The sequence below is a fragment of the Priapulus caudatus genome, unplaced genomic scaffold (assembly GCF_000485595.1).
Source record: "Priapulus caudatus unplaced genomic scaffold, Priapulus_caudatus-5.0.1 Scaffold648, whole genome shotgun sequence".
Classification (NCBI taxonomy): Eukaryota; Metazoa; Priapulida; class Priapulimorpha; order Priapulimorphida; family Priapulidae; genus Priapulus; species Priapulus caudatus.
Window position 1 is genome coordinate 9,476 of NW_014577709.1, and position 10,714 is coordinate 20,189.

Below are 10,714 nucleotides of genomic sequence, written 5' to 3' on the forward strand. Positions count from 1 at the left end.
CACACACACACACACACACACACACACACGCAAACGAACAAACGAAGCAGCAAAGGGTGGCACGCACGCACACACGCACGCACGCACACACGTAGATACATTTATATTGGCCCGAGTTCGATCGTCAAACAAATGTCAACGACGTTTTTTCGGGGTGTATTGCTGTCGTATATTTCTCTCTATTTTCCGACTGTCCAAAAATCAAACTGTCGTGGTAAGGCTGCAATAAAAAAACGGACTGATATATAGTTGAAATTTAAATTAATTTTGGTATATTTTTGCGATAGACGTACTGCCCTTGTATGCGCATTTTGTTTAGCACTGTTATCCTTACGGCTTTACTGTATTAAATTATCATTCGCGTGATACTTATACATTTATTTGTAAGCCATGCTTACCCGTCCGTTATGGATAATGAAGAATGTAGTAATAATAATTATTTTAATACACATAATCTGATGTATATACACATATACGTGTCAGCAATACATTTAATAGTTCCTCTTGAAGTGTGTCTCGTGTTACTTTGATTTGTTAATTGCATTCTTGTAAATATTTATAAATTGCGATTGCAGGGGTAGATTCAAGTATAGCTGCCAAACTATCAAGGTCAATCACTATAACCGAAGTTAATAACATACCTGGTCTTGCTTTGAATTCTTTCTATCTTGGAAGGTTTTGGGTACGCAGCACTTAACTTTAGTAAACAACGGATAAACTAGTTCCGGCTCAAGATCCTTTTTTGGTCCACCTTGAAGGAAATATAAATATAACTGGCAATACTCATATACGGAAACAACATGATACCCGACGCGGTATACTAGCAACACATTTAGGTTCTAGTATTATTTTACCTGTTGCCAGGCTAACCAGAAGACCAACCACGCAGCACACAATCACAGTAATGGCACTGTACCAAAGGTGGGAGATCTTGTAAAACCAAATCACATCGTCTCCGGTGTGTCCACTAGAAATGAGAAGGTAAGTATTTCCTATATTATATCAGGTAAACGGTTAGGTTTCGTTTATATTTTACTGCATGCGGAGTAACAACGAATTTCGGGGCACCGCTTTGGTTTGAGTTGTCAAGGGGAGACATCGTTCCTCATTATCGCTACGATGGCATAAGAACGGTCTGAGTACCGAGAGAGAGAGAGAGAGAGAGAACGAGCGAGCGGAAGCGAGACAGACAGAGAGAGAAGGCGCGAGAGGAGGGTAGCGAGAGAGAGAGAAAGCGTGCGAGAGAGAGAGAGCGAGTCAGAGAAAGAGGAAGAGAGAGCGAGCGAGAGCGAGTGAGAGAAAGAGAAGGAGAGAGCGAGCGAGAGGAAGGGCGAGCGAGAAAGAGGAAGAGCGAGCGAGCGAGAGAATGAGAGTGTGTAAGAGAGACCGACTAGCACTTCAATTTAAAAGATACAGATATTACACTTTGATAATCCCGTCAATCGAACTTGTCGATTTTAATTTTATTATCTGTTATTTACTTACACATTGATATCTACGTGAGTAGATAAAGGTATGTCGGTAGTTTGTTGAGATAACCATTCTCCTGCAACAGTTGAGTTTCCTATGTACCAAGCATTCAGTGATGTCGTTGCGTTGCACCCTTCTATACTAACAGAGAGTGCTGGCTGCGGTATCTTAGAAAGAGTTGCCCCAACGCCTAACCATAGTCCAACGACAAGCGAAGTAAGAAGACCAGTTCCAGCTCCCTAAAAGCAAAACAGGTGGATATAGCTCAACACTGAATTTCCCGTAACATTTTCATACAGTATAAAAGGGGTACCCCTAATTTATATACAAATTATTTATATTTTTCGCGAGTACTGCTTTCGCAGGTTTTTCTGAATTTGCTTTTTAACCGCAATCACGTTTCGAATGTTTTTCCTTCACACCAATGCCGTTTGGAGAGCTAACATAATGCCGATAAATGTACAATAAATGTAGGGTTGTGCAACCTTATTCTTCAAGCCGAGATACTGATGCCATGCGTATTTTATTAATCATCACTACCATATCACTGCTGAAATCTCTTGATGAAAATCAGCTCTTGCACTCCACAAATCCCGTAAATTGGTAATCATAATAACCATCATCGTAGTCATCGTCATAATAATAATAATAACTAGAGCACTCGGAGAGCACAGACCTCCGCCAAGGCAGCTGAATTCTCTCAATGTGGATTTTTTTATTTATTAATTAATTAATTAAGTGGAAAAATTAATTAATTAATTAATAATTGGATCCGGATTAGTGCGAGCGTGCAGGTGGGGGAGGACTGTGGTTGCCCCTTAGCCTGTGGTTGCGTGTTTGTAAGTCTACAGCCAGCGCACCCAGCGGAAGTGAACTGAAACGTGCATGTTAATTAACAAACCCACAAACACACAAACCAACACTCAAACACACGCCGGGGAAAACATAACCCCCGCCAAGCCCCTGGCGGAGGTAATAATAATAATAATAAAAAAATGTAAAAAAATAAAATAAATAATAATAATGCTCATGCGTATCTGTACCCAGGAGTTTGCACACGGAAACAAGATTCCGAGAGTGAACATGCCAGTCACGGGACCCGCTACCATGCCAAACAGACGTATAGCAACCTGTAATCAGAAATATGTTCGAGTCACTGTTTCTTTTTAACATAATAGGGTACTGGTAGTCGGAATACGGACGGATAACATATTTCCGCGCTTTTTAGCTGTGAGCTCAGCAAAGAAATAAGCGAGCGAGTTAGGACAAATTTATACGTCGAATTCGAAATTGTATAATCATTGATGTGCTTCTAAACGTGCGTAACCATTCTCTCCTAGAGTAACCATCGTTTAGTAAATAAAACAAGGCACTTACCGACAAGATATCGTCACCCAACACCGACGTAAGAAATGCAAGTCCAATTGTCATCAGTCCAAAAAGTGCCGCTATAAATTAAATCACAAAGAATTAATCAATAAGCTTATGTGTTAATTACTTGGTCAGAATGCTTCTTAATTCTTAAAAGCGAAGCTATGTAGGACGCCATGTAACACACGCAACATGCCAAATGTCGAATTTGGCGAGTTACAATTCGCCGTAGATTTACAATGTAATTTACAATATTAGAAGAGGGTATATCTTCATGTGTCTCAGATAATTTTATGCAGATATAACCTCATAACAAAACATTAAAATAGTACTGCTACAGTAAAACAACAAGACGCTGTTATTACCTAAACATTTGGATATGGTAGTAGCCATTTTCTCTCCAATTTCCTCATTTCGCCGATCTCTGTATATAGGTTTTATGATATCCACAAGTACAACAGCTGACAGTGAGTTTACACCAGAGGAAACAGTACTATGAAAGAAAATATACCGATGATATATAGCTATTTGCACGCACAGTATAGATAGATTATCATAAACGGGCAGAGAAACATTTAAAATATATTACCTGATGATTAAATCGGAAAAGTCACATATAGCTATGCATGGTCTGCAGTACCATACACAGACGCATTATTTACAAAAATTATACATGCATACATTTTGTCCTTGCTTCGTTTAATTAATATAATTCATAACGAGAAAGGTTAATGTTGTACTTCATGCGAACAAATAGAATCTAGCCATACTTTTAATACTTTTTGACATGGGATATACTAACCTAAGTGCAGCACTGTACACAGCCGCTACAAATAAGCCGGATACACCATTCAGAAAACTCAACGTCTCCATGACAAATAAGGGAAATAGCTAAAACATAAAGTTCAAAAATTGGATTAAATTAAGATTTTACTTTTTCCTCAAAATCGTAATACAGAAACATCGTAAAGATTTTAACTGGGTATTTATGACGTATTACACAAATTGACACGTAAACGAATTTTGAATGCATTGAGGACAGGTTTGTTTACCTGATCGGGTTTTGTAATTTGTCCATTCTGCTGTGGATCGCAGTCTCTATATTTGACGTACATAATAATTCCAGCAAATGTGAAAACCCACTGGATAGCAATCCAAGTGGGAGCCATCATGTAACAACATCTGCAATAGCCATTAAGATCAGAGGAAAATAGAAAAGGACTAGTGGTCCGTATAAGCATTATACAGAAAGAATAACCAAATCTGTAGATATATAGTGTTTTATAATATAGTGTATCATAGTATACTTGGTAATTTTACAGAAAGAATAACCAAATCTGTAGATATATAGTGTTTTATAATATAGTGTACCATAGTTGTATAGTATACATATAGTTGGTAATTTAGTGATTTTAGTATAGCCGTATATGCCTATCTCGGTTTACTTACAGCTGGGACTTTTTCAGAGTGGAGACACTCAGGTATCTTTGCACGGTTGCTTGATTTGTTGCGTACAAGTTGAGAAACAAAGCTGTGCCACCAATCCCCAAACCCCAGGTCGTCTGTCGAACAGTGGGGTCCGTTCTCCAACTAATTAATTAATTAAATTAAACACATCATTAAAAAAGTAAACACAATCGATTACTGTTGACTGTTTAACGAATCTATTTTTCTAGTAACGACTATGCATATCGTTGCACGTCCGGTACTGCCGATTTACTGGCAATTCACAGCAACACTCACTCAAAGAATTGTATTCTTTCTCCTTCGTTGGCTATGCTCCACACTGCACTAAGGCCGCCTAGCTCGATAGTGCCCTTAATAACCACGAATAAACTTCCAGCGATGATCACAATCATTTGGAACGTATCGGTCCACATAACCGCCTTCATTCCTCCCTGAAAAACGCACAAGTGACATCATCACGACAATATAGGTTTTGATAACTATAATATAAAGGTCTATATATAAGGTCTGTATTTCGACGCATTCCTTGTTCCTTAGAATAGAAATAGAAATAATTAGAATAAAGAAGAATTAGAAAATAGAAAATTGTTCCGTATATATAGAGTATAGCTAAAAATAGATGCATAAGATCAGGAGTAGATAATAGGGAATCCCAATTATCTACTCCTGATAAGATCAGAATGGCAAGTCAAAGCAACTTACAATGCTGGTATAGAACGTGCATATTAATCCAGAGCTCAGTATAGATGCCACAATTGACAGGCCTGTCGCTAAACGAGAACAGATAAGGCATAGCGGGTTAGTGACATTCTTTCAAAACACAACGAAGACCTATTAAATGTGAATATTGGTAATAGCTACGGTTGTTTGCGAATATACATATGCAAAGTAAATGTAACAGTATTAGATGGTGACGCATATTTACCTTGAGATAGCGCGAGTGCAGGAGCGTAAAGTACAACGGCCATGTACAGGAACTACGCAAATACCGTCATGTGCAGGAAACGAGAAAACACCGAAAAATATAGCAGAAAAAACCCAAATGAAATGCAACGAGCCAACTAGTTACGCCTACTATTTTTTTCTAGCAAGAGGTAGGTATTTATTTGTCTATTACAATGACACCTTTATATAGATTCCGGTTATCTGATAAAAAGCTAAAGTACAGATATGAAAACATTTATGCGTTATCATAAGATTTATTCATGCTAATATTTTGTTGTTTCTTACCGTGCTCACGAGGAACACACATGTTCCCATCAGGCGAACAACGCGGTTAAAGCGAAGCTCTATGTACTGCAGAGAAAGAGACATGCGGGTGCGCTACTGAAACCTTTTATATTTTGCTACGATGTTTCTGCTTTAATATTTAGCTTTTTAATAATAATAGTCATTCTGTTAGCGAATACCAATGTGAAGCTTAGAGATCTTACTTTTAGAGTACGAAAGTTATACTAACCCGTTGTAGCATTTGCTTATCGAGTAACAGATACTTAGAATAGACGTGGGAGAAACCCAATATCAATACTAATCTATCGTAGTGTTTGCTTCTATACCTCGTAGGCACTTGTCACCTGTAGACGGTAGAACACAGGTAGATATATGTGAGCAGTGAGAGCCATGGCAGGTATCGTAGCAAACATCATCGTCCAATATATTGTTCCAAATCGGTAGGTTTCAGACGGAACGCCGAGCACGGAAATGGCGGACACGAAACTTGCTATCAACGACATCGTCACCGGGAACAGACCCATCTGCCTGTTTCCCATCAGGAATTCCTTCGTCGTGCTCTGTTTTCCACCCGAGCATGCAGAATATACGCCGATGCCGGCAGAAATAACAAGCGATGCGGCGAACACAACATAGTCAACGGCCGTAAACACTAGCTCCGCCATTGTAGAGTTACGATATTTTCAAGCTTATCCTGATTCACAGTGGCGATCTGTGGTAGCCGACGTCCAGATGGATATGGCACCCTGGTGATGACGATTCTGTTGTTGATTGCTCAATAGTTTTCGTGCCGTAAAACCAGAGTTTTCGGCATTTGCTGTTCACGTTTATTATTTAATCGAGTTAGCATCGGTAAGCGACAAATGCGCTCGATATAATACCAATATTATACGTCGTAGTTCTTTCGTCGTACGCCACGCGGATCGTTCAAGTCTATATCACAGTCTCTATGTGGAGAACATATTTCACAGCACCGGACGGCTGTCTAATAGGCGTTTCTAGAACTATACCGTTACATAGTAAACATGCATGACCTTGATTGATCTGATTGGTCTGTGGTCACAAATTAACGCGCCTATCACATTTACGTTTACCTGCAATAATCGTCGTGTCAATGATAATGCAGCAGATAATGTGAAAATCATGGATATTAAATGTCATATTTGTTAACTAATATCCAAGGTTGAGTAATGATGGAGCTCCAAACGATTAGATAATATAGAACTATAATAAATGAAAATAATACGTAAATTAGGTAATAAATAAAATAAAACACATACCACACACAGGCACACACACACACAAACACACACAAACACAACGACACCCACACACACACATACACACAGCACACGCAGCACTAACACACACCAACACCACACACCATACACACCACACACACAACACAGCACACACACACACGCACATACAGCCACATCACACAGCACACACACACAATGATATATAATAATAGTAATTATAATATATATATATATATATATATATATATATATGAATAATAGTATGACAGACCAGCGATAGGGAGAAAAGGGGGGGGGATATACATGATGCGCATAAATAATCTATACTCTGAGCTTTTGGAAAACACGTTATAATATCATATTATATTTATATTATATATAATGATATAATATAGTAAATATATGTATAAGTAATAATATTAAATATATATTGATAGTTATTGTATATATATCAGCCAGTATTTATCCTTTACACAGATAAAATAAGTACGCAAGAATGCGATAATTTCTTAATTCGACCTAGGTACTAAATGTGTTAAATGATATAAATGTATTTTATATTATCGTTCTTATATCCAGTAAAGTCGAAAATATATCTCTATGCTCTCGATATGATAATAGACATAAATATATCAATAGAAAGAATTATCTAGGCGGCAGTTTTGAAGCGCCAAATACTAGAACACGTTGTGGCATTGTTGAGACAATACTTTCTCAGATAATCAAACAAAATATAAAGTTAAAATTTACTAGAATATAAATTTCGTTTCGCTCTACACCAGTTTTTTTGTAATTCAGTTATGATAATTATTTCCGTTTATAGCAGATTGGTGGAGACTGTCCTCAAGCCAGCTTACATACATTACGGAGCAAAGCATCGATAGCTGCATACTACGAATAAATATGAATCTCGGTTTTTTAAATAAGTTTAAGAAGAGTGTTTGGAATTGCTAGTGCTGTGTGTTCCGATCTGTTTGATTAAGAAAATTATGGAAGGTACGGGTATCGATACCCGCTACAACTCTCACCACTGCTAAGCGAGCGCATAGCGATTAGTATGCTAGCACATGCGCAATATCTCAGGCTAGCCAGAAGAATATGCAATTACCGTATGGTTAGGGGTACTCAGCGAAGGTTTCTGTAGTTAATTAAGTGTATCAGTACACCTGTGTTTAAATTAGGAGAGATGCCAATAGCCTGTAAGTTGCCCTGGAACTCCTAGCTTCATTCCTCTCCCGTCAATTCTCGGCCCTTGGCCTCCCTTGTCCGCTCCGCTGATCTTCTCTACTCAGCAAGCTATATTTAATGGGCAGTTTCTTCAGTCCCTACTGCATGCATGTAACGGTGCTCGCGCAGCGCAATATCCCGCAAATAAAAGTCACTATTTTTGGCCAAAAAAATATGAATGTTAAAATGGAGAGGACGTACTTCCTAGGCTAGATTTAATATGATAACATTCCATCAGTAGACAGTGAGGGAAGAAACTATGGAGGATGCGGGTATCGATCCCGCTACCTCTCGATGTAAGGCGCGAGGCTCTCCATTTGAGCGTAAATCCCCGTTAATCCGGTATTGTAAAGCATTTCTTTAAGTGTTCAAGCGTAAATTAGAATTAACATCTAAAATATCTAAATTAAAAAATAACGTTATATTATTGTGGTTCTCTCCAGAAAATAAGTGAGACCGGGCGTACGCTCACCGCTCTACCATTGAGCTAAATGCTCCCGTTATAATTAGAATTTTACAACTGACTCTAAGCATAGATATACATTTTAATAAGAAGTGTTAAGTAAGAGTGTTGGAGTGTAGTGGCCCTGCGGGTTTTGTTATGATTAAGAAAACTATGGAGGATACGGGTATCGATCCCGGCTACCTCCTCACATGCTAAGCGAGGCGCGTCTAACCATTTTGAGGCCTACATCGCCCCCGTACATACAACTCTGATTCGCGTCGTACTAATTAGTTTCTACTGTTAGAATTTCAGTTCTCATTGACAATGGCAACGTCGTAAGCGTGTTGTGCTAACTTTCTGTGACAACGTCAGTAGACCGAAACTGATGACGCTGATAATTGCGTTCAACCTGCGTAAGATAAACCAGGCCCAAGTGAGCTGGGCGTCATACGAATAAAATGGTTTACCATGATCAGAAGAACGAAACGTGACGATAGTTGCAATATATAGATGCTGTATCAATAGAGCAATATATACATTATTACACGTATAATAAATTATAATTACCGCTCCGCAAGGGGTTTGGCAGGAGGTTATGTTTTCTGCCACCGGCGTCGTGTTTCTGTTCGTGTTGAGTGTTTGTTCTGTTAGGTTTGATGAGTTTTAGTGTACAGGGCCGTCAACTGAAACAAGTATATGAAACGACCTTTAGATATCCAAATCTTTACAGAGTCGGTCACAATGAGGCGTAACTTAAGAAATTGATTGAGATTTTGGTGGTGATCCGGATCGCAATTTAAGATTAATAGATTAATTAGTATATTAATAAAATTTACAGGATAGGTCAGAAATGGCTAAACTTCGAATTGATTACATTTTGTATGGTGATCCGGATCCAACTTAATTAATTAATTAATTAAGTAAAATTTGATATGAAGGTACAGATAATGGGGTAACTTAGAATTCATTTACATTTTGTGGTGAATCCAAATAATTTAATTAATTAACTTAATAAAAGAATTGTCGGCAGTGAGAGAATTGCAGCTGCTTGACGGAGGTCTTGGCCGCTCTCCAGAGTGCTCTAGTTATATATATATATATTATCAGTAATTAATATAATTATTAGCTTGTTGATGAAATAGGCAGACTACAAACAGTAGCGAAACGGCAGCGTTTGCGTATAATTAAAATTCAATTTTATTTGTTCTCAAGTTTTAGCTAACACCACATGGCTCTCTTAGAAAGTTACTGCCATTAATTCAGGCTTATATGGTTATACTAGATAAAGGAACTTATAAACTAAATATACCATATATTACTAAAATATACTAATGACCGGCAATAAAAACATTAATTCTTACGCTCAACTAATACATAATTAGTTTGGCCATGACTATTGTCCGCGTCCGCACGTTTATTCTGCGCCGTATGTTTCTCGATCAGTCTCTTCCAACTTCCAGAAATCAAGTTTGTCGGGATATGGCTGGCACGAATAATAAATAAGCATCCTGCGCTTTGTTTACTAAAGAAATATTTAGACGTTAGGCCAGTGATCGAGAACGAACGCAAGTCCTGTAAATCGCATATAGAAAGGCGAACTAACTTATTGATTAAAATTGATTTGAGTTAATTGTTCGGCTCTAGCTGAAGGGCGGCCGCCGTCCCACTGACTTTCAAGAAGATATATCTTCAAAAACTACTCAACTGCATTTTGACTTTTTTAAGAATTTAACCTTGTAATTGATGCTTCGTCACCAGAGATGATATTTTCCAAAATAATAATACTAAATAAGTGAAATTGTACTATGAAATTACCCCATTTTCGCTTTATTTGAAAAAATTGTATGTAATTTAAAGTAAAATTTCAGATTTTATATTATATTTAGAAGATACAATTTTTTTAATCAAATACATAATATTGACTCGAGTCTACCATATCAGTCAGACTTACTGTAAATACATCCTCAACTAAAAGTGAGAGAGAAATAATTAAACCGCATCCTCAAGATCAGACCCTACTCAAGTCCCGTCTGGAGACGGGTAATATGCTTGTATGAATCTTAAAAGTGGAGAAGGAAGGTATTTCTAGCTAGGATTATATGATAACATCCATCAGTAAGACAGTGAGGAAGAAAACTATCGCCTACCTCCGCGATGGCACTGCGAGGCGCTCTCCCATTTGAGCTAATTCCCGTCCCCGTTACATCCGGTATATGTAACCTTTCCTTATAGGCTTCAACGT

At 37.9% G+C, this 10,714-nt stretch overlaps 1 protein-coding gene across 2 annotated transcripts; it reads right to left on the bottom strand.

The window, feature by feature from the left end:
• Positions 1-22: 22 nt before the first annotated feature.
• On the bottom strand, positions 23-6,409 carry LOC106812435 (sodium-coupled monocarboxylate transporter 1-like). Of its 2 annotated transcripts, XM_014816318.1 has the most exons (15): positions 5,865-6,409; positions 5,539-5,604; positions 5,234-5,285; positions 5,011-5,078; positions 4,585-4,739; positions 4,291-4,431; positions 3,894-4,023; positions 3,644-3,732; positions 3,207-3,334; positions 2,848-2,918; positions 2,514-2,600; positions 1,486-1,709; positions 855-967; positions 642-751; positions 23-220 (listed from the first exon to the last, which is right to left on the bottom strand). In XM_014816318.1, exons 1-15 carry the CDS (start codon positions 6,201-6,203, stop codon positions 125-127), a joined length of 1,869 nt encoding a protein of 622 aa, XP_014671804.1. In that variant the 5' UTR covers positions 6,204-6,409; the 3' UTR covers positions 23-124. The 2 variants fall into 2 exon arrangements, with proteins under 2 accessions (XP_014671804.1, XP_014671805.1); XM_014816319.1 differs by lacking the exon at positions 5,539-5,604.
• Positions 6,410-10,714: the final 4,305 nt, after the last annotated feature.

Excerpts from the sequence above, each read along its gene's own strand:
- LOC106812435 (XM_014816318.1), bottom strand. The coding sequence starts at position 6,203 with ATGGCGGAGCTAGTGTTTACGGCCGTTGACTATGTTGTGTTCGCCGCA. Across the intron at positions 4,740-5,010 it reads GCACGTTCTATACCAGCATT|GGAGGAATGAAGGCGGTTAT; the intron begins GTAAGTTGCTTT and ends TGCGTTTTTCAG. Across the intron at positions 221-641 it reads AGAATTCAAAGCAAGACCAG|CCTTACCACGACAGTTTGAT; the intron begins GTATGTTATTAA and ends TTTTTATTGCAG.